Below are 23,082 nucleotides of genomic sequence, written 5' to 3'. Positions count from 1 at the left end.
TCTAGAAGAGCTTCAATGGTTTCTGGACTGAACAGAAATTACAAGAAGAAACTAAACAATAAAACAAAGTAATGAAGAAGGAATAGCTCTGATTTTCTGGATACCAATGTAGCTGAAGAACACCTCTATTTATAAGTGTTTTTCATCTAGGAAGCTTGTAGAGCAAGCCATCTAGGAAGGTTGTAGAGCACACCATTTAGGAAGCTTGTAAAGCAAGCCATCCTGCTGTCCTCCACGTTGGCACAGGAAGACGATGGGTACACAAAAGCATTCTTTCATTAGGGTATCTTACTCATGGTTCAGGTTTCAACTCATCGACCTCTTCTTTGTAAATAGCAGTTAACCACTACAGTGACGAAAACTTTGATGGGTCTTCGCCACCATGATTTAGTCAAGCAACAAGTTCAGATAAATGCATCAAGCAGTTGTAGATTAAAGGATTCCGTAAGGTGAGAAAAAAAGAAGAAAAGCATAAAGAATTAAAGATGAAGAGAAAAAGATGGGAGAAGTTTGTTGCAGCTAGCGTTGAAGTAGTGGTTAAACAACTTGAATACCAGTTGGTTTCATGAATGCTTTCGTAACTTTGTCATTTGGGGTTTAGAGAAACGCAGGTAGCAGAAGTAGCCATGGGGAAACTGAAGGTGAGATAACAAGCATAGGATGATAATTGATAAAGAAATCAAGATGAAAAGAAGAAGATGGATTAAGTTTGTTGTCAGCTGTGAGTGCAATCAATGGACAAACGACTCAAACACCACTTGGGTTGATGGATAGTTTAGGATCTGTGTCGTTTGGAGAAACTCAAGATCTTTGTATTCATTAATCCATGTGGGACTATTCGACCTAATTTAAAAACATGGTGGTAAATCTTTTGGTTGTTGATGTGGTGTGCAGACGTGACTATACACATATGCAATTGACTGGTCAAAGTTGGGTATTTTTTATATTAAGTTTGGAAGTTGATTATTTTTGTTAATTTTTTTCTTTTAAATGGGTAATTTAGTAAATTTCCTTTATTTTTATTGTACAATATCTTAAGTTTCAAACACACCCTCCCGAACCCTTAGAGATTTTACCAAAGCCTCCTCTTAGCATAAGATAGAATGAAGATCATACAAATGAAGAGTCATAAACTCTTTTAACACTAAAACATGCTAGGAAAAGTCGGAATCCTTGGGTATGGCACTAATATTAGGCTCACCAGTCTTGTCTTGTCTTATCCTCACTCTACCAACTCAAAGGGAAAAGATAAAAAAACATCGATGTACAAAATCAACAAAATAAAAATCAAAACTTGGAGATTTTAAACTTTAGGGATTGTTTTGGGTAATATAGGCACTAAGGGTCTGTTTTGCACCCACAGAAAAAAAAAGAAAAAAAAAAAGAGAGAAAAGTATTTTATGTTGTTTGACAGCAAAGAATCATTGAAAGAAAGTAAGAGAGAAAAGAATCTTACTTAATAAATTTTATTTCACAAAAATGATGGAATTTTGGGAGAAAATAAAAGAAATTGAAATTTGAGAGAAAGTTTAAATCATAAAAAGTTTAAAAATTACTAATTTTCTTTTCTTTTTCCATGTGTATACAAACAAGAGAAAGTACATTTCTTTGTCATTTTCTTTCTCATTTTCCAAGGGCATCCAAAGAGGAGAAAAAAACACATCTTTTCTTTTCTTTTCTCTCCATTTTGTGTGTTCCAAACACAACCTAAAAGCTTTGTCAAGAACCCAATCTCTGGTAGGGGACCTCATACGAGCTACTTGGACAAAAAACACAGAGAAAGGTGACAACCAAGTAATCAACTACCAGCAAACGTGACTTTTAAAGAGATAAGAAGATTTGGACAATCTGACTCCATGATATTTCATTTTCATCTTCTCCATCTGTCTTCTTCTCTGCGTCTGCAACTCTGCAAGTCTTCTGAAACGCTTTCTTGTAAGGAAAAGGTGTATTTCATGGGTGTCGGTCTTCGTTGTTAGAGAAGATCCATGGAGAAAGAAAAAACAAAATATACGTCGCTGTCCAAGCATAAACTAGTCCATGGGCATCGAATATGAAGCTCAGGGTCCTAGCGAGAAAATAGTACGAAACCCACTAACTTTTCCACTGTAATTTAAGCTTTTCCCCCCACCCCTTTTGAAGATCACAGCTTTTTGTTCACTTAAGAGAACGCATGAATGGTGGTCCTGCCGAGCTTTTAAGGAGAGGCTTCTCTTCTGCCTGGCGTGCCAGAACATAATCCACGATTTCTACAAAAACCCCCGTTAAAGAACCGAAAACGAAATTCCCCGGAATCTGTTCTTCTTTCCATAATCAAAATTTTTACATGGAAGCGCACTTGCAATGAGTAATGGGGTACGGAAGATTATTAAAACATCATCCTCGTCATCCTTTGCCCGGTTTGAATGTCGTGGCTGCGGCCTGTCGATGTTTTGTTGTGCTGGTTTAATTCTTTCTCCTGCTCGGCGTTTCCGCTCTTCTCTTCCCTTCAATCGACGAGAGTTCTTCAAGAACTGAGCAGAAGCCTGAAAAGTTTTCAAAACAATAAAATACAGTGAGAAAGAAGCGGCCATTTTGATATCTGCATCAACTTCCACTAACTCTTTGATTGGATATGTGGCTTTATGTTAAAGCCTCAATTCACTTTAAAAGTCTAGCACAAGGTTGATACTTTTAAGTAATGGTCATTTAAGAGAAGTTTGATCGGTCTTTTGGTTGGCAATTTGATCTTTTTTAGAAGTTAAATTTCTGGTTTTCTTCGACTTGATTGAATTCAAAAGTAAAGGGTATATTAGAAACGAAAAAAGGAGGATTCATGCGACTTTGGGAACTTACTAGTCGTCTTCTTCATCGCCATTGCCGTCTTTTTTTCTTTTCTATTACAGTCTTCATCACTCTCGTGTTCTACCACTTCGTCGGGTGATCTCTCGGGCAGAGCTGCAGCGAAAAGCCAGGTAGCGTTCATCTGTTTATTGATCATTCGAGCTGCGTAGTAAGGCACCTTAATTTGCTTCGTCCCCTTGGTGAAAAACCGTCCATTGACAAACATAATGCAGTCCATCAAGCTCTCCTTCGGCAAGCCTACCATATCATACGCTTGCGATCTTCTCCACAAGCTCTTCTTGTGGGAATTCGACGGAACGGACAGACAGAGAGCTCGAGTGGTGTCACTAATGGCTGCTTCAGCATCTTTGAGTATCAAACGACACTGGGCTCTATTGCTGTACAGAACAATTCTCTCCTTTGTCATCACCGATGGACACAAATCCAGAGCTTCAGAGTAGTACACCACAGCTTCTTCCACGTCTCCGCACCAGAACATCTCGTTCCCTTTCTGTTTCTTGAGACATACCGACACCCTCTTTTCCTGTAAATCTTGCTTGGACATTTCCTTCTCTTTTTTCCTCCTTCCAAACTTGATATCCTTCACCTCGTTCAATGCTTTTTCCACTTCTTTGCTCCTTTTAAACTTTGATTTTCTGTCAGTGTAATCTAGCAGAAGAGCTCTAGTGATCGTTTCTCCTATATTTTTTCTCCCTCCGAGGTCTCCAAGCTCTACCAGATCTGAAAGAAACGGGGCAGCAAGCTCCATTACCTTGAACCTGACAACTGGGTCTTGTATGAGGAGGAGGAGGCAATCAATGCCCATGTATTGCCAATCATCGGAAGACCTGGAGAGGTTGCAGAGACTCTTTACAACTTCCTTACAGTCTGAAATACATTTCCTCCCCTCTTTACTGTAACAAAGAATCCTCAAAAGGCCGACTCCCGCCGGAGAGGTATCGTTTACCAGCCTTCCCCACATCTTACACAAATCCTTCAGAAACCCTTCTCTGCAAATTAAATTTAAGGACCTCTCCTTGGAAGCAAAGCAGTTGAGTATATAGAGAGACCAGCACTGGAGCTGGCTGGCCCATTCCTCCGCCTTCCTGTTCTCCATCTCCACCCCTCCCAGCCCTCTGGTCAGCAGATCGCACTGATACTTGAACCTCTTCTTCCGATCCTTGACCCCTACGAACTTACTGTAAACCACATTCAAGCATGTCGTGGCCAACTGCATACACAATTCTACAATCTCCGTCTCAGATTCCAACATCGATTTCATCGTTTGGTCGTAACTCGCCAGATGGCCTAGCGCTCGAACTGCAACTCGCTGCTCGACCCAACTCATTTTTCCTCTTAAAAGCTCTATCAAAGGCTGAACGACGCCGGCTTCCACGGCCTTCTCGGCGAATTCCGCCTTGTTTATGGTGTACGAACCGATGATATGTGCAGCATAGTAAGGAATATACACGTTCTGGTCTCTACAAATCCAGTCTTTATCGTTAACACCTCTTAGAATCAGCTTCCCCATGCATTCAAATACGCCCAGAGTGGGAAACTCGGGATCATCCGGCTGGGTCATGGCGATGTTCCACAACCCGCTCAACACCAGAACATGCTCCTCCTCGTCCCTACGGGGCATCTCCCGGAAGCTTTTCACAATACGGGCTCTCCTCAAAGATGGGTCAGATTCTCTCATGGCGCAGAAGAAGCAAGAAGGTGCATCACACGGCAGCAACTCATTGGACACACGCTGCTTGTTCTTCCTGTTCCTAGACTTCCTTCCCCCTTCCATAACCACACCCAGCTTCTTATCTTCACTGCTGTTTAGGGTTTCAAGAGGTCGGAGGAGGAAGAAACGGGGAGTCTTGTGGTGAGAGACGGCAAGACCAAGCGGCGCATGGTGAAGAATAATGGATTATAATTAGAGAAATGCGACTTTTGATGAGCGAGAGGGAATGCATTCGGTTAGGGTCGAATGATGATCGATTCCTCTTTACTGACAGGGTTTGTACTTCCCAGCATCTGTTCAGGGAAGGGAGATACTCCTTCCACATCATAATATTATAATCACTGAGGTAGAGCCCTCTAAATCGTCACCCAATCATTTCTTGTAACATAAATAGAAGACTAACATAGCTAAAACATAATTCTTAGATTCCTGTAAGACTTCATCATATTAATTATGGCTTTGTGAGACTAGTCTTCCATGTCTACTCTTCAATACTTTCCAACATCAAATTAGGAAAGAGTAACGATTGTTTGCACCAAATTTTATAAGAAACTTGAAGCTCTAATTTGCAAGTGGCTTTAACTTATTTCATGCAAATCTACCTTTTGTTTTTTATTCTTTTTTTTGCAGTATGATTTCCAATCACACTTACAATTTGATTTTGTAGTAGCAGTGGTAATCCAAAAAAGCCTTATTGGAATCGGTTCTGCTTTTATCTCTTGTACTATCACTTAGTTAGAGAGTTGGATCCAACTTAATTGAAACTTTTCTGTGAAACTTACTCTTAGACTCATTAGGGGCTATTGCAATAGTGATTTTTATAAACTTGCTAACCTATTTCAAATTCTTTTCCTAATATAAATTGTGCTAATGTGGCACATTAGGGGAAGGGTTCATTAACCCTCCAGTTAATTCAGTAGGACTAGCCTCAAACTACTCTAGTTCACTAAGAAAATCCCAACTCCTTGAGGTTAAAAGCCAGTATAATTAAACCTTGCCTACTGGCTTTAATTTACACCCTCCAACTTATCATTCATTAATTGAAGATATTAGAACAAGTAGATTTAGGTCCTGTTTGGAACCCATAGAAAAAAAAATGAGAGAGAAAGTTAGTTTCTGTTGTTTCGAAGGAGAAAATCATTAAGAGAAAATAAAATAAGAGAGAAACTTAGTTAATAAATTTTCTCCTATAAAATCAAGAAATTTGGGGAGAAAAGAAAAGAAATAAAAGTTTGAGAAAAAAATTTATTCATCGAATTTTTAAATTTTTTCAATGTGTATCCAAACAAGAGAAACTATATTTTTCTTCCATTTTCTCTCTCGTTTTCCATGGATATCCAAACAAGAAAAAAAAAAAACCCTCTTTCTTTTCTCTTATTTTCTTTTTCTCTCCACTTTTTGTGTTCCAAACACAGCCTAAGAGATAGGGTTTATCCCATGTATGCACATTAAGCAAGGAAGAGGAAGACAAGGGACCATTTGGATGGAAATCGTCACTTTTGTTTTCTATCCTCAAGCCAAAGAATAGGGACCATTTGAATGAAAATCGTCACTTTTGCTTTCAATCCTCAAGCCAAAGAATAAGACTAGTAGAGGACTCTTCACATGCATAACAAACAAAAGATCAGGCATTGCTATACTTTGGGTAGGTTGGACTTCCTACAAAGGAAATACAATTGGATTGATTCAACTCCTTTATTCATATCACATCATTGTCAAATGGCAAAATGTCAGTTTAGGAGAAACAACACTAGAAGGGGCCACTTTTACTTGTTTACTCCTTTGTACCTCCCCTTGGCTTTTCAAGAGTGCTTTCCACCTCACAATAAGTCTAATTTTTTATGGATTGAGCCCTGTCATGATGGAGGTAGGCAAATGATTCAATTCTCAAATGTATCTTTTATTGATTCACTGAACTGGTAACATATTCCTTTCTTGTTTCTTCTTATTGTTTGTGGTGATTCTTAGATTTTGAATGACTAAATTGTATTCCTCTCTCTCTCTCTCTCTCTCTCTCTCTCTCTCTGGAGGAGATAATTACAGTCCAAAAAGATGAAGAAGAGAAAGAAAAAAGAAATTTTAAAAGGGGGAGGAGGGGGGAGAAGTGGCCAAAGATTGAGATTGGGTAGAAACCAAGAAATTGCGGCTGCAATAAGAAAATATTGTTTACACGTTTAAGAGAAAGATCACTTTAGACACTAGATAGCCTTTTAGTTTCTTGAGAGACACCTCCATTAAATTTTGTCCCCTGTAAACACCTTCTTCATCTTGAAGCCTCTTGCTTCACCAGTCACCTGCACACCAAACAGCTTCCGGTCGGTTTCGCAGGTTCGAGACCTGCATGGGCTACAAATTTTCCTTTTTTGTTTCTTTCATATGATCGAGCTTTTCATAGCATCTACACAGATTTTTTTAGACAATTATATTTATGGCAAAATGCAGGCCTACATTTAAAAAACTAATCCGATTTTACATTATAAAATTCTGATAAGAGTTGCAGAAACTGGGATCAGCTCAGAACAGTGTCTGAACAAAGAAGAGGTTAACTTTATATAAGTGTTCAATAATATCAATGAACTACACTAACTTGAAATCAAAGTAAACACAACCAAAATAAAAGGTTAACTTTGCCACATGAAATCTTCATTTCCATGTAAATTAGAGGTAGTACAAGAACAAAACTGAGCAAATGCAAGGGGACTCAGTAGCTGGAGTGGGACATTCATTGATAACAGCATCTATTGTAAATATGATGGACTGAGAACTTGCCCCTCTTTACAAAAAACTGCATCAGATACTGTATATACCCTTCTTGTACTTCAACTAAGTTTTCACCAGAATAACCTCAAAGGAAGTGCGGATTGAGAAGCCCAGAGATCTCAAGGAAACCGACACGATCTTTCCCCCCAAAAATCTTCTTCAACTTCTCATCACAGACAATAATCTTTTTGTTTTCTGGATCCTGTTTCAGTAACGAAATAAACAACAGAATTACAAATCAACATTGCAAACATTGTTGGAAAGAATTCATGCCCTGCTACTCCAAGAAATCAGTGCATCAATGAAGAAACAATAAAGCATCAAAGCAATAGGGGAAAGAATATGGATGGGGAAAGCCCATCAGGGACCAAGCTAGCCTTCTTGTTTACAAAGGTCAGGATAAATTATTTGACATCAGGTTTTAGCAAAATATATGGACATGTATTACTTCTAGAGTATCATGCTGAGCTTCCTTTATATATATTTCACACACACACATGTTATAAAAGTAACTGAATATTGACAGACAATAGAAAAGCAAAGACGATAATGCAAATGTTTTCATTGATCCTTGCAGCAAGGCAGTGCATGCAGAAGCCAACTATAACGAGTAAAGCCAAATATTGGAGGAAATAAATTAGCATTGCTTCATTGGGCAGCTCAAAGAAGATGAGTTCAAAGACTTTAAGAACAAAATCAGTATTCTTTCAGTTTTTGCGTTATACTTCATTGTATTCTGCCATGTATCATTATTGCAGCATTGAACAGATCGATTCAATTGGCAAAATGCAACACACTTCACATAGCAACTGATAATACAACATGAAACTCATAACAAATAACGTAATACAGTTCCAAAAGATCACATTAATCAAACAATAATTCAACTGAAACTGTCATATCAAGCCAAAGTTACTATTACTGAGACAAGTTTGTCAACCTAATAGTGTTCCTAAAGACCACATTAAATGATTGGATAATTTGATTGAAACTGTCATATCAAGCCAAAGGTATTATTACTAAGACAAGTGTATCAACTACTCTCCAGTAGATTCTTTGATTCCATTAGTAATTTCTTTATCACTGATAGTAATAAATTGAACAACAAATCTCCTCCTCATTAGTCACTACCAAAACAATTTAGAGCTAAAGCTATTCCCTTTCAGTACTTGACAATGAACAATACACAATACATAAACATGTACTCTTTTTTTTTTTTTAAAGTAACATTTTTACCGTTCTTTTAACAGTGATATTTAAATAGAGTGACTATTGGTAGGGTAACCAGTCACATTATGGCTCTCGCCTCCTAAACAATAGCCTTCTTCAGAAGTAAAGAAGTACAGATAAATAGTTAGCAAGAAAAGGATTCTTCATGATACGAAATTTTAGAGAAACCAAGGAAATGGTTCTCTTCTACAGAATCCTTTCCAGAATCTTGTCATACTAAAGAAAGCTAATGCCGTACTGATGGTAATGCTGCAAATCAGACTTTTAACTAGGAAAAAAAAAGGCATTTCTTTAAAAATTACATGGCAAGAGCAGGAGAAAGTTTTGAGTTAGAAATTAAATGTTTCAAGAGTTATGCATAGCAATTGAAGCATCACATTAAGATTAGACTACTCAACATCTACATGACTGTCAGTGTATCAAGAGGATATCACTATGATATACTCATAAATTTCTTCGATCAATGCTCTTAAGCACATAAAGATGTATCAAAAAATAAAAAAGAACCTCCATTACAAAGGCATCTCCCCAAATATCCAAGACATTTTTTCGTTATGCACAATATTTTGCCCAATAATTCAATTATGTAGTAGCTAATTCTGGAAACAAGTACTTCAAAGAAAAATCTCATGCAACAGGAACCTAAGAAAGAACTCCTCAGTTCCATCATAACTTTAGCATCCCAGGTAAACTTGCCACCATATAAAAGCATATTATTGGCGCATTTGAGCAAGATAAGAAAAGTGAATGTAAACTGCCTTGTATACATAAATAAAGAATAAAATCAAAGAGTCTTTCAAAGCATCCCTGAAGCATAAGAATAGCCACTAATCTCTACTCTTGTCAAAACCATAAATAAACTTGAACCTAATAGACCAAGCAAGAGTGATTTTCGAACAAGAAGCAGCAATTCGTTTTTTTGTGCTTGAAATAACAAAATCTACCAGTGGCAATCCAATTCTTTCACACTCAGGTATGATAAACAACATGAACATGGGAAGCCACCGGTACAAGCTTCAAAGCGAAACCACATTTAAATCCCAACATTACTCTCAACAAATTTTAGTGTCTCAACAAAAACGCAAAATTCTCAAAAACCCATAGTTGCGTATTCATGCTCTGAAAAGAACTTTTCAATACCAAAATAAAGAAACAAGAACTATTGCGAGGACATACAGGAATCTGGACAACAAGTAAGAGAAAGAACTTAAACATTCACCAATCCCAACTCTGAACATTTTTATGTCATGAAAATAATCTCAAAAATCCATATTTGCATATTCATGCTGTGAGAAGAACTATTACATATTAAAATAAAGAAAAAGAACTATTTCGAGCAGATTCAGGAATCTGGAAAATAAGCAAGAGAGAACTTGAACATTCGCCATCCATATCATACTGAAATAATAAGCACTTACTTTTCCAAATAATAATAATAATAATAAGCACTTCAAAACATGTATTTTTTCTTGTATGCAAAGTCTCCAACTTAAAAATTTTGATGATGATAATGACGATAAAAAATACAACATCAACTACAACAAATATCTCAATGGCTATATTGAAGAAAAAATCCACAAAGCAGGATTTTGAAAAATGTAGCAAGTGGCACAGCTAAAAGGGTAACAGGTATTAAAAGAAAAAAATAAACAACAAGCCTAGAAGTAGATATACGACGATTTAATAAATCCCAAGAACCAAACAAAGAGTCCAAAGCAAGATGAACACGAAACAGCATCAACCCACACTCAACCATGAATATGAAGTTATTCTTTCTGTAACACCGTTACCCTCTCTTGAAGAGTAAAATATACAGTGAGCTTCATGAAAAGACCGGAGCTAACCAATCCGCACAGAAAAATATCTACTGAGGCACAAAAGACAAAAAATAGCCTTTGTAAGTAGAAGCAGAGACCTGAAGATTGTGCTCCTTAATGTAAGCCCAAATCTGCTTGAGTGCCTGGGTTCGAGGAATCTCAGGTACTCCAACCAGAGCTTGCAACTCTGGAGAAACAGGCTTGGGCTTCATTATACCACGAGGCTCACGTTTTCCAGTAGTAGCCTGATTGGACGCGGCAGACTGGACTTTCACCAAGCGCACAACATTAGGGGCAAGGCGCACCGTCCCCGGCGACATGGGCAGGAAGACGCCGGAGCAACCGACCATTGGGAGAGCAGCCATGACGATAACCAGCAAGCAAAACAAAAATCCTGTTTCTATCTGGTGTGTCCAAATCCTTTTAAAGACGCGCCTCAAATCCTTTTAAAGATGAGAAGGTGGCCTTCTCTTTCATAAATAAATATTTATTTAAAATATTTTTATAATATAAATAATTTGATAATTTTCTTGTTTTGTTAGAATAAATGTTATAAAAATTGAACTGATCAATAAAAACCCATAGGATGACTGGTTTTGGTCCCCTCAACTCGGTCCAAGTTCAACCTGACTCATGAGTCTCAATTCAACTCACTCACCTAATCCGACTCGAAAGTTCGGACCTCAATCGGTTCTTGATTATGAGTTTTAAGACCATGGTTCAAGAGCTTTAAGTAATATTTAACATCTAAATATAGTTTATTATTAAAATTTAAAAAGTACATTATATTTTAATTATATTTTTAATCATTAACTTTTTTTTTATAAAAATAAAGAAATATTTGCTATGAAAATAGTGGGATTATATTATAAGATGATAATTTTATTATATATTATAATATAAGGAATTTTATATGTTTATTTTGTCAAAGCTGGGTAGTTCTGTCCACCACTGATGGGTTAACTACTTAGCTTTCCGCACTTAACAGACTTAGCCAATATAACTCAACAGACCGGTCTGTTAAGTACGAAAAACTAATTACTTAACCCATCAATGGTGGACATAACTACCCAACTCTGACATATTTTTATCTACAAATTTAATTTAAATAGATTAGTACTAAAATTAAACTAATATTAATATTTTTAGTTTTTAGAAAAAGGTTAGGGACCCCTCCATCTAGACTCCATCATGGGGAAGAGCAAGCTCCTCTTCCTTGTTTCCTCCAAATCGAGTGGTAGAATAAAATTGAGTCTATGTCAAACCCGAACCTGACCCAAACCTGACCCATTTATTTAATTAGGTGAAGCAAATAAACCCATTTATAACTCAGGTTAGATTTGGGTCAAATAAATATGGTCAAGTTGGGATCAAATTACCAGGTATTGAGTCAAATTTAGCTACTCCTGCTTTGTACTTGGACTGGTTAGTGCATTCCCTTTCACAGTCTTCCCCACTTCATGGGAGGAAAATTGCCTCTTCTAAAATTCGAAGCTAAGGGTGATTCTCTTTGCACTTACATCGAAATCACTGTTCATTGACCAAAACTGAGAGCAACTTTCAAGATTAAGGGTGGGCATGGATCAGGTTGGGCTCGGGTTTACCAAAAACCCAAACCTGAACTTGATCCCCGACCTCAAAACCCAAACCTAAACCTGATCCCCGACCCCAAAACCCAAACCTAAACTTGAAAGAGTATATATCACCCAAGAAAGGTGATATATATAAAAAAGGAGAAGTTTGAGAACTGGTTCGATTCGATGTCACTCCTACAAAGCAGAAAGTTTCTTAGCCTTTAGCAACCATATTAGTTCACACGTATCTCCATGACCTGAGCTGCAAAAGCTTCAAGGCATAGCCACCTTGCAAATATCAAAATGCAACAAAACATGTGATAACAACTGAAAATCATTTGTTATTGTTATTGCTAAACCATTTTGGTTGAGTTCTACAAGTGATGCTAATAAAGATACAGGTATGAGAATTTAAGGCATTTGACCCACATTGTTCCACTCTAACTGATGTATTAAAGCCTCAATAGGAACTGAAATTTATTTCCAAACCTTTCTCACCCTCTTTTCTTGATTCTCTCTCTTCCCATTCTTTTTGCTTTGACAAAAGGAGAGCCTTGGTTACAAGAGCTCAGACTAGCTTTCACCCAGTGGGATTGTCTTGGTAGGGTAGAGAAAGGAGAGAAAGCAAGGAGCTAGTTAAGTTTTTTCTTTCCATTTTTTCTCTTTCTTGTCTCTCCATATTCCTTATTTCCTCTTTCTCTTTTTCTTTTTTGTCTCTCCATTTTTCTTATTTCCTCAGAGAAGAAAATCCCATAACTAAGAGAGAAACAAACATTTTCTTTTATTTTCTCTTTCATTTTTGTGCGGCCAAATATTCCTCCTCATAAATGAAAATTGAAAAGGGTTTAGGGTTTAGGGTTTAAAGTTACTCATATTATAACAAAATCCAAAAGAACTCATTTAATTGCAAGTTAAGAGAATGCCGAAAATAATACCTTACATAGTAGAAGAGGAAGGATTACTCTTTTTCTTCCTTGTCTCTCCATATTCCTCCGTTATCCTTATTTCCTGAAGAGAAAAATCCCATAACTATGAGAGAAACAAACATTTTCTTTTATTTTCTTTTAACTAGAACTCCTCCCTCTTTCCTTTCCCTTTCCCTTTCCCTTTCCCCTTCTTATTTCTTGAGGCGGAAGAGAGCCTCAGAAGGCAGGGACTCACCGTCCGGGGAAGGGGTCGATTCTCTCCCCCACTAGGGAGAGAAGGGGTCTGTTCTTTTCGTAAATGAAAATTGAAAAGGGTTTAGCATTTAGGGTTTAAGGTTACTCATATTATAGCAAATATCAAAAGAACCAGTTACTTCTTATCTATTAGCTTCATACCCTTTAATCAACTTTTTTCATATGTAACATCTCGTGACACTACAAACCAAACTAACATGATATGTCCCTATTTTGGCTTTATTCATTAATATGTCAAATAGTTTACTTCTACTCTATCTTACATTCTATAACATTATGTGGGACATACTAACATGGGGTCACCCAAAAATTATCGTAAAAAATTGAATAATAAATGTATTAAGTGGCGAGACATTTTGGAACGAAATCGAACATAATTTGAACAAATTGAAGCTTAACCAAATGCATTAGGGTGGTAAATATATTTAACCTCATTGAGGGGGAGTCTAAATAATGCCCACTTATAGTCTAAACTATTAAAGCCACATGTGAGTTCGAGACATCCAAGACATAAATAAAGCAAATTGCTTTTTTCGAGCTCATGATTTTAGCCCTCACCAAATCTGGGCCCCCCCCTCTCATGTGTCACTTGGCCTTATGTTCCCGTCTCCAGTTTAAACATTTAAATAATCCAAAACCCTAACGGTTCACTCGAAGCCTTGCTCTGCCGACCGATCGCCATCCAACGGCGGATGTTGGCCGATCTTGCAACGGGCGGATGTTGGACCATTACGTCACGCCTTCGAATATGACCGTTAAACCGCGTTTCGTGAGACCCGTGGTTTTGAAGGCACGGAAACTGGGCCTTGCTGAGTGGGGCCCATTTGGTGACGGTGGGTGCAGTGGTGGCCCACAGGCCACCGAAACTTAGGTGGATACGTGGCGTTCGGTAATTAGAGTAGTTTAGAGTGTCGTTTTGTTGCTTAGCGTAAGAGCTGCGAAAGAAGCTTCCTGAAACCCTCCTGGCTGTGGCTTTCTATTTATTGGTCTCGGCTTTCCCTGTCCTTCTTCACTCTTCACCAGCACTCTTGGATCGAGGGCCGCGGCGCCATGGCAGTTAGGCGTCTCTTCACCGTTCTCTTCATCTGCATTGCCGTGACAGCCGTCCGCGCCCAAGCTCCCACCACCGCTCCTACCACTTCTCCCGTCGCTGCTTCTCCCCCAACAACAGCCGCTCCGCCTACCACCTCGCCGACTACTCCCGCCCCCGCTGCTGCTCCCACCGTCTCCACCCCTCCCCCTGCTACTACACCTCCCCCTGCTACTGCCCCCGTGGCTTCTCCTCCGAAGCAGGCTACACCTCCTCCCGTAGCCACGCCCGTGTCGACCCCACCACCGGTCCAAGCGCCGGCCACTCCCCCTCCTGCACCCGTACCCGTGAGCCCCCCGCCCTCTCCCCCACCTCCGGTGGCCTCCCCTCCTGCGCCCGTGCCCGTTAGTTCTCCTCCGCCCGCCGTTACACCACCGGCACCCGTCGCGGCTCCTCCTGCTGAGGTTCCCGCCCCGGCGCCTTCCAAGTCGAAAAAGAAGAAGAAGAAGCACACCGCTCCCGCGCCTGCTCCGGCCGTCTTGAGCCCACCCGCTCCTCCGACCGAGGCACCTGGACCTTCTCTGGATGCCACTTCCCCCGGACCCGCTACCGTCTCCGACGTGGTACGTTCACTTTCTTACTACTACAGACATTGGTAGGACATTGGTAGACCAGATCGGTTCCCGCCTCGCGGGATCTATACAGGAGTGGGCATTCGGCGCATTTTTATGAACCTTAAGTTGAGGTCGCTAACGTCAACCGTTTGTCAGTACGGGTGCGCTTTGTTAGATCTGAATCGTAGACAGTTCATACTTCAATCGTCCCGAGGAACTGACAAAAGAGATGGGGACCACATGAGCCCCATTTCAGGCCTACAAGAAACATCCATTTACAATTATGCCATCTTTCGGTTTAAACAAGATCTGCTGGGAGTGGCATTTCTGTAAATGATTCCCAGATAGTGGCATTAGTCTTGGGTGGTTTGTAACGCGACGGCTGGTTTTCGCATCCCATTTGGATAAAGATCGCAGCACGGCTAACCTACGCCGCGAGCGATTAATGCACATGTTTAGAGTTCTTCGATGGCAGATGCACAAGGGAATCGATTTTGTTGTCAGATTCGTGACAGCTGTCAAAGATCTGTCGGCGAACATTACGCCGGAACCCAAAAGTCCAAATGCAATTTCGTAAAATAACATTTTTGACGTCCGCGTTAATCGTGAGAGCTGGATGCGATGAGACCGCGCTGGTGCTTAAATGTTTTTGTAATTTTTTTTGGCAGAACGGAGCAGTGAAGGCGTTGTCGGCGGTGAAGATAATGGGAGGCCTGGTCGCTGGATGGATCGCGTTTTACTTGCTGGGCGTCTTCGTGTAGACGAGATTCTCCTGTTTCCTTGCTGCTTCTTCCATCTGTGTTTTTTCTTTCAATAGTTTATAATTAATTTTTTGTTCTCCTGGTGCTGCTACGAACTCATTTTCCGGTCTCCGTCCCTCCCGGAGGAGAGACCCATCACCTTTCACTTTGTATTCTTTGAGGAGATTATCATTTGTATTGAGAATTACTTGATTTTTAGAAGCTTTAGAAGCTTGCCAATCGGCAGGACCTTCTTCAAGCACATTTTGGAGATCTCCACTGTCATTAGTAGAAAGCAAGCTTAGACATTTCATGGATTGTGCAAGTCATGCGGCCATTATTTTCCAGCATCTGTCAGCAAGTTAGACTCCATTATTGAGCAATTCTGCTGCTTCCAGAGTATGATTTCAGTTGATTAGCAGCCAGCCTTTTGCTGTCAATAGCAGCTTGATATTTGTCGTTATTGCTACCTTTGTCTGCCGGAAGAGACGATCCCAACTGGAAGATGATGAGCCTCTTAATCCGAATAAATGAAAACAAGAAATCTATACCAGGGACTACCTAACCCAAATAAATTATCATAAGATACCTGATAACATGTGTATCATCAAGAAGATAGCTATCAAATGGCCAAGATCACATGATCATAAGAGAAACACCTACACATCCCATCTAATGAAAGTCACATGTGTCTACATTGGATTTAATCAAGAAAACAGATATGCAACCACCAAAGCAGGACGAAATGTCTATCATTAATGGACAAATTACCCCTCACTAGAGAGGACAACACAGATAGCTTGAAAAAGGCAAAAGGGGTTGATGAATAGAATCAAAGACCCCTACATAATTGTATAAAAAATACCCAAGGACCCCTGTTTAGATGATTTTTTTAGGCCCCGTTGGTGTAAGTGAAAATGATGACACTCTCACTTACCCAAAAAAGTTAGTGCGTGCACTCGGAGAAAAGTTAAAGTGAATGAACGAGTTCATTCACTTTCACTCGTTCGTTTGACGCTCTCTGCATCCCTCTCCATCCGTGACCGTCTCTCTCGGTTCTCTCAGTTTCGTCTCTCACCTCTCTCTCTCTATCAGAACCTCGTTTTGCCCTCTCTATTGAAACGTCGTCTCGGTCTTCTCTGTTCCCCCTCTCCTCTCGTTCTTTGCCGAAACCTCGTCTCACCCTCTTTGACGGAACCTCATCTTGGCCCTCTCTGTTTCCCCTCTCTCTCTATGCCTGAACCGACGTCTCTTGCTTCTCGCTCTATGCCTAACCTCTGCTTCCCCTCTCTCACCTCTCGCTATCTGTTTCCCCCTCTCTCACCTCCCCTCTCTATTTATTTATTTATTTATTTATTTATATAAGATAATATAGACAATGTATAATTTTATTTTAAAATTGTAAAAATAAATATCTTTGTTTATGTATTTAAAATTTCTTTTTTATAGTTATTTAAACAAATAATTTTATTGTTTTCGTAATTATATTATTAATTTATATTAATTTATTATTTTGCCGAACCTGCTTATGTTTAAGCGGAGCTTAATTTAAATATTTCGATCCGAGTTTCGAGCCGAGCCAAGCCTCGAGCCTAAAATTGTTATCGAACTCGAGCCCAAGAGCTCGAGCCTCAACATATATTTAAAATTTTTCAAAAAATATATATCGAATAAAATGTATATAAAATTATGCATACATTTTACATAAAATTGGGCATAACCTATATATATAATACGTGTATAAGATTGGACATAACCTCTATTTAAAATTGAGCATAATCTATATATATAATACTTGTATAAAATTCGACATGACTTCTACTTCAAATTAGGCATAACCTCTACTTAAAATTGAGCATAATCTATATATATAATACTTGTATAAAATTCGACATGGCCTCTACTTAAAATTGAGCATAATCAATATACATAATACCTGCATAAACATTCCATAAACACTCCATAAAATTGTCTATATATTCCATAAACACTCCATAAAATAGTCTAAACACTTCAATACACTGCATAACATTATAAATAAACTCCACACAATAATCAAACACAACAAAATTAAATAAAATATCACTATCAATTTACAATCACCGAAATAAAAACTATAAATCCTTTAAATAAAATCCTATTACTATTAGAGACTTACGAGAAAATTACAAGAAATATTTTAAATTTTTCTTAGAAAAGTTAAATGGACCTCTTATTGCCTTTTCTAAGGAAATAGATAAAAAATAATAATTAATCTAATATATTATTATAGTTATCGATAATTTTTTAATTACATAAAATATCAAACACAAAATTGCTATGAAAATTGCCTCATGCTCAAAGTATTATATCATCAACTGTCAAATACTTATTTAAAAATTTTCTATATGGTTTTCTAACCCATCTTGGCAAGAAAATCATACTTAGAAAATTATATGATTTTCTAAAAAGAATTTATAATTAAAAAATATTTTGAAAAAACATGAGACACTAATGATCCCTATATTTCTACTAAAAATGTTTTTTCAATATTTATTGAAAAAACCACTAATAGTCTCTAGAAATATATTTCTATTAAAATATTTTTTCAATTTCTTTAAGAGCCATGAGGAAGGGACAAAGAGTTTTTTTTTTCTCCTTATTTATGATCTCGCACGTAGGGGTGGCTTTGAATAAATTATATATAAAATTATGCATACATTTTTAAAAATATAATGATAGGGGAGGTTCAGGATTGAATTTCAATAATGGATTAAATTGCACCAATATTAATCTTTTTTACTCCAATTGTTGTCTAGCTTGTTTTGTAATTTTTTAATTAGTGCCCCTAGATAAAAATTTATATTCCAGGAAAAACTAAATATATTTTTCCTATGATACATATTACCAAAAAAATCTTTAAATAAAATCTTATTACTATTAGTGACTTATTAGAAAATTACAGGAAATATTTTAAAATTTTATTAGGAAAGTTAAATGGACCTTTTATTGTCTCTTCTAGGGAAATAAAATAAAAATTAATAATCAATCTATATTATTATACTTATCGATAAATTTTTAATTAAATAAAATATCAAACACAAAATTGTAATGAAAATTGCTTCATACTAAAAGTATTACAGCATCAACTGTTAAATACTTATTCAAAAATTTTCTATACAGTTTTCTACCCCATCTTGGTACGAAAATCTTACTTAGAAAATTATATGATTTTTAATTAAAAAATTCGATTAGAAAAATGTTTAAAAAAACTTGAGACTCTAATAGTTTATAAAAACTTATTTCTATAAAATTTATTTTTAATTTTTTCGAGAGGAAAAAGTTTTTTTTTTACTTTGTGATCTTTCATGTGCGAAATCGCATGTGCGAGATCATCTTCGTGCGGGGGAGGGGGGAGATTATTTCTCCCCTAATTTCTCCCCTGAACTTAGGTTCTGGTTTTCTGCTGAGACGACGCGGAGGGAAGGGGGTGTTGGCGCCGGAGAGGACTTATTGTTGGGGATGACGGCTGTGACGGAGAAGGTGACGGAAGCGGCGACGACGGAAACAAAGGCGACGATGAGGAGAGGAAGAAATCGAACGGACGGCCACAGAGGCGGTCGACAAGCAGCTGCGACGGTGGTAGAGACGGCCGCTGAACAGCTGCGACGGCGGTAGAAGCAGCGACAACAGCCGACGGGAGGGGCTCGACGGTGACGAGGGGAGGAAATTCCCCTCCCCGCTCTCGATCCAGCTCCAGCTCCCGCTCCCCTGCTCTTGATCCTGATACTGATCCGACTCACCTCGAGCCAGCTCGCAAGCCGACGAACCGAACCTGGCTTCGGTCGAGCTCGGCTTGTTAAGGTAACAAGCCGATTTCGGTGCTCGAGCTCGATAGATAACGAGCCGAACTCGAGCCGGCTCGGTTCGAAGCCACCCCTATTCATTACTGTTATTACTATACTAAATTAGTGATTTAAGAGTGATAATTAAAATATTTTTAAATTAAACATTTGATCAAGTATTTTAGTTTAATTATTCTATTTTTATTATTAATTAAACTAATTATTCTAATTTTTTTAATTATATTATTAGTTTATGCTACGTTAAAATCTATCTCATGTTATTAATAAAATAATATATTTACTTATTATATTCAATACTATTATTACTATATTAAATTAGTAAATTAAAATATATAATTAAAAATTATTAAAGTAAGAATTTGATAAAATATCTAGACATTATAAAAGTATACGTTTTTGTTGAAGTATTTTATTTTTTGTAATTAATTATATTAATTTAAACTAAACTACAATCTATCTTAATTTATTAATAAAATATTTTATCTAATTAATAACTCATTCTCTTGTTGACACTACATTATATTTTTCATTTTGGGCACTAACACAAGAAAGTGAATTCCAATGCATTTTACATCGAATACACTAATACGAAAAAATGATTCACTTTCACTAGGTAATTTAATTTCACTTTCCCTCCGCCCCATTAAGTGCACTAATCCCCCATAATACAATTCCAAGAAATTCAATTTCCATATATACCAAAAGAAAACCCAGAAAAACGAAATAATAAAAACCACATCCATTATCCAAATAAAAAAGCATTTCTTTGCGATGGAATTCACCCAAAACCATGAGGAATGCTGAGCATTCCAACTCTACATAAACTAAGAGAAATAGATTTTCTTTCCAGAGAGAGAGAGAGAACAAATCGTCTCCCTCTCTTTCTTTTAATTTCTCTCCAAATTCCAGAAATACTCTCAATGATTTTCCGCTTCCAAACAACAGAAATGGGTTTCTTTCCTTGTGATATGGCAAGGCCATGAAAAGCCCAGGTGGAGGCAGGGGAGGCATATGGCAAGGTCTAAATAGAAATGCTCTGGTGGAGACCATATAGAGCACAAGCCCAGTAGTCATATCTCTTACATCATAGCCAATTATTATAAGACAGTGACGAACATTTGATGTACTCTTACACCTGAAAAATCAAAATATTAGTCTGGATAGAAATGGAAGTTTGAGAGAAAGAGAAGGAACGATGGAGAAGACAGGGCATTTGGATTTCCACCAGGATGATAGAAACGAAATGAGAAGAGGCTGGCAAGAACCCACTAGGAAACAGTTGAAACAGACTTTGATGACAAGTTTGATGCCCAGTATGTGCCGCCATTAGTCTTTCTTATGTCATATCCTAGCCGTGTAAACAAAACAACAAACAACTGCAGTGCAAGTACCTGAAACTTCTCTCAGCATAAATGTTCAAGTACAGAGAATCCCTCTTTTGCTTCGTGTGAATGGAGAAGCTTGTGAGGTAAGCATTTTCAGTCTAGTTAAAGACTGATCATAAATGATATTGGCACTGTGTAGTTTTATTGCATGGAAAGAGGAAACTCATTGTTTATAGCAAGTGAAGATATAAACCAGGCTCTTCAAGTTTCAACCACCCAAACTGATTTGTTTAAAAATCAATGTCATTAGTTGATCTTAGATAATGGTGGTTGAACTCCTCTGTAAAGCTAGGAGATCTTCAACATCCGGATTATATAAAGGAGCCAACCTTTCAAATTTCAATTCTAGTTGAAAAGGAGATTAACAATTATTTTGATTGATGTTCAGCAGCTTCAGTTTCAAATAAAGTGGCTTTTAAGTCCCCGTTTGGAATAGAGATTAATATATAATACCTGAGGAGGACCCATCTTCAAAAGGCCAGAAGCAGTCTTGTTTGCTCGGGTCAATTGTAAGAAACATCTCTTGGAGAACTTCATATATTTTTTAACTGGAGCGATGATGTCTACCTCAAAGACAAGCTCAATTACCATTTGGTAAGACAGATTCAAACAATGCTCACATTTCTTTCCATTCAGAAGCACCTTATCCTGTATGACGACTGTATGTCACCTGCAGAAGGACACATGATACCAAACATCCTTCATTCTGAAGCTACTGCTCTCAACGTGCACCATCGGTTCTGTTTCCTCTCCTTTTGAGGATTCTTCCAACAATGATCACTACAAGGGCATATAAAAAAGAGAAGCTAATTATGAGTAAAGCCATGAGAAACATTTGATGGGTTTCCTCTTCGAATGCGAAAGATCAAACTAATGGTCCAGAAGGAAAAACTGGAGAGAAATGGAAATGATAGAGAAGTTTCACCTTGTAGAAAGAAGACCAGGCATCTAGCTTTCCCATCAGGTTGATAAAAGCAAATGAAAAGCAAAAGTCTAGCAATATCCCACCAACAAACAATTGAAAGGTAGCTGTTAATGACAGAGTCATAGCACCATGTGCCACCATAAACCGCTTTTCTCTTACGTCCCACTCTTACAATCAAATCATCAAACATCTGTGCTACAGCGACCTGAAACTTCTCTTTCCTCCTTCCACTCGCCACTCGCCACTCTCCCTGGAGATTTTCTCTTCGTATCTACTTCCTGATCATCTACTCCACCGTTCTGTCCCTCATCGTGGAAACGTGAGGAGCCTATCATTTCAAATTCAGATAGAGACTGAGATCACTGTTCACCGGAAAGTGGAAAATATTTGCAGACTTTAGCTCAATTGCATGGAAAAACCGATTATACATGGGACCACAGCTTCTTCCAGTTTGACAAAAAAAAAAAAAAAAACGAAGACCCAGTTTCTGTTTGATTAGTTGACAATTCACAATGGTGGAACCTGTAATCACGCAAGAACTGGCCAACATCCTTTCGGTTGAAATTGGTCAAAGCAAGCAGCTTCTGTATTTTTTTTCTAGTTGTAAAAGGGTTAAAATAATCTAGTAGTTGTTGATGTTTAGTCAATAAAAGTGGGTTGTATCAGTTGAAATGAGATTGATTAGTTGGAAGCTTGGTGCTTGAAAAGAGAAACATTCAAAAGCACAGAATAGTAGTAAACAAAGCCGAATTAAATCATGATCTATTGCATCATCCCATTAGCGATTTGCCGAAATCTAAAAACACAGAGCATCCAGAATAAAGATGAATATTAGATTTCATTAGAAATGGATTCTTTAAGACTTCAACAAATGGAGAAAAATCCAAGCAAGATAAAACTTGAAATTGTTCATATGTCACATGCCCATGGAAAATTAACATTTATCCACACAGAAAGTAGGAACAAAACAAAGAACAACAATTCCCAGAGAATAACGTCCTCATCAATCCATCCCCTTGTTGCGGAATGCGGACCCTCCACCAAACCCCGTCTACGAAAATAGCCCGCACTACAGAGCCTCAGTTTCAGTTTGAAGCCCCTTATCCAGTCGAATCTGAGCAGCCACGGAAGAGGCGGAAGACAGCCAACTGGGGCAGCTTTTGTCGGGGAAAAATGGGCCCGGTCGAGAAAGACGATGACAGAAGAAAACCGACCGCTCTGCTGCTATTATCTCTATTCTGCATTCACACTCTATTCTGCATTCACACAGTATTCTTGTAGCAAATGGAGTAAATTAGGGTATCGGATTTTTTGAGCTTTTGGGGAAGAAAACTTTTCGTTTCCACATAAAATCTGACCAGCTTTATTATAATATTAGGATAAGCTCAGGCATTTTCGCCCTTTCTCCATTTCTCATCTGACCATC

At 38.0% G+C, this 23,082-nt stretch overlaps 3 protein-coding genes across 3 annotated transcripts; 1 reads left to right on the top strand and 2 right to left on the bottom strand.

The window, feature by feature from the left end:
- Nucleotides 1–1,574: 1,574 nt before the first annotated feature.
- LOC137953492 (uncharacterized) lies at nucleotides 1,575–4,826 on the bottom strand. The gene is made up of 2 exons (XM_068800915.1): nucleotides 2,836–4,826; nucleotides 1,575–2,525 (listed from the first exon to the last, which is right to left on the bottom strand). The coding sequence occupies exons 1-2, from the start codon at nucleotides 4,616–4,618 to the stop codon at nucleotides 2,446–2,448; spliced, it is 1,863 nt and encodes a 620-aa protein (XP_068657016.1). The 5' UTR covers nucleotides 4,619–4,826; the 3' UTR covers nucleotides 1,575–2,445.
- A 2,343-nt stretch (nucleotides 4,827–7,169) lies between these two features.
- On the bottom strand, nucleotides 7,170–10,761 carry LOC137953821 (protein TRI1-like). Its single transcript, XM_068801335.1, has 2 exons — nucleotides 10,461–10,761; nucleotides 7,170–7,517 (listed from the first exon to the last, which is right to left on the bottom strand). Exons 1-2 carry the CDS (start codon nucleotides 10,725–10,727, stop codon nucleotides 7,401–7,403), a joined length of 384 nt encoding a protein of 127 aa, XP_068657436.1. The 5' UTR covers nucleotides 10,728–10,761; the 3' UTR covers nucleotides 7,170–7,400.
- A 3,358-nt stretch (nucleotides 10,762–14,119) lies between these two features.
- On the top strand, nucleotides 14,120–15,809 carry LOC137953520 (classical arabinogalactan protein 9-like). The gene is made up of 2 exons (XM_068800946.1): nucleotides 14,120–14,770; nucleotides 15,430–15,809. Exons 1-2 carry the CDS (start codon nucleotides 14,168–14,170, stop codon nucleotides 15,520–15,522), a joined length of 696 nt encoding a protein of 231 aa, XP_068657047.1. The 5' UTR covers nucleotides 14,120–14,167; the 3' UTR covers nucleotides 15,523–15,809.
- The last annotated feature ends 7,273 nt before the right edge of the window (nucleotides 15,810–23,082 follow it).

This window comes from Aristolochia californica, unplaced genomic scaffold (genome assembly GCF_029961685.1).
Source record: "Aristolochia californica isolate CCGP_79_NKW_82.1479 unplaced genomic scaffold, dmAriCali1.0.hap1 SCAF_16, whole genome shotgun sequence".
Taxonomy (NCBI): domain Eukaryota; kingdom Viridiplantae; phylum Streptophyta; class Magnoliopsida; order Piperales; family Aristolochiaceae; genus Aristolochia; species Aristolochia californica.
The sequence above is the reverse complement of the archived record's forward strand: the minus strand, read 5'-3'. Positions and strand labels throughout refer to the sequence as shown.

Coding starts and splice junctions, on each gene's coding strand:
- LOC137953492 (XM_068800915.1), bottom strand. CDS start 4,618: ATGGAAGGGGGAAGGAAGTCTAGGAACAGGAAGAACAAGCAGCGTGTG. Junction 2,526..2,835: donor GGCGATGAAGAAGACGACTA/GTAAGTTCCCAA, acceptor AAAACTTTTCAG/GCTTCTGCTCAGTTCTTGAA.
- LOC137953821 (XM_068801335.1), bottom strand. CDS start 10,727: ATGGCTGCTCTCCCAATGGTCGGTTGCTCCGGCGTCTTCCTGCCCATG. Junction 7,518..10,460: donor TTAAGGAGCACAATCTTCAG/GTCTCTGCTTCT, acceptor TTACTGAAACAG/GATCCAGAAAACAAAAAGAT.
- LOC137953520 (XM_068800946.1), top strand. CDS start 14,168: ATGGCAGTTAGGCGTCTCTTCACCGTTCTCTTCATCTGCATTGCCGTG. Junction 14,771..15,429: donor CCGCTACCGTCTCCGACGTG/GTACGTTCACTT, acceptor TTTTTTTGGCAG/AACGGAGCAGTGAAGGCGTT.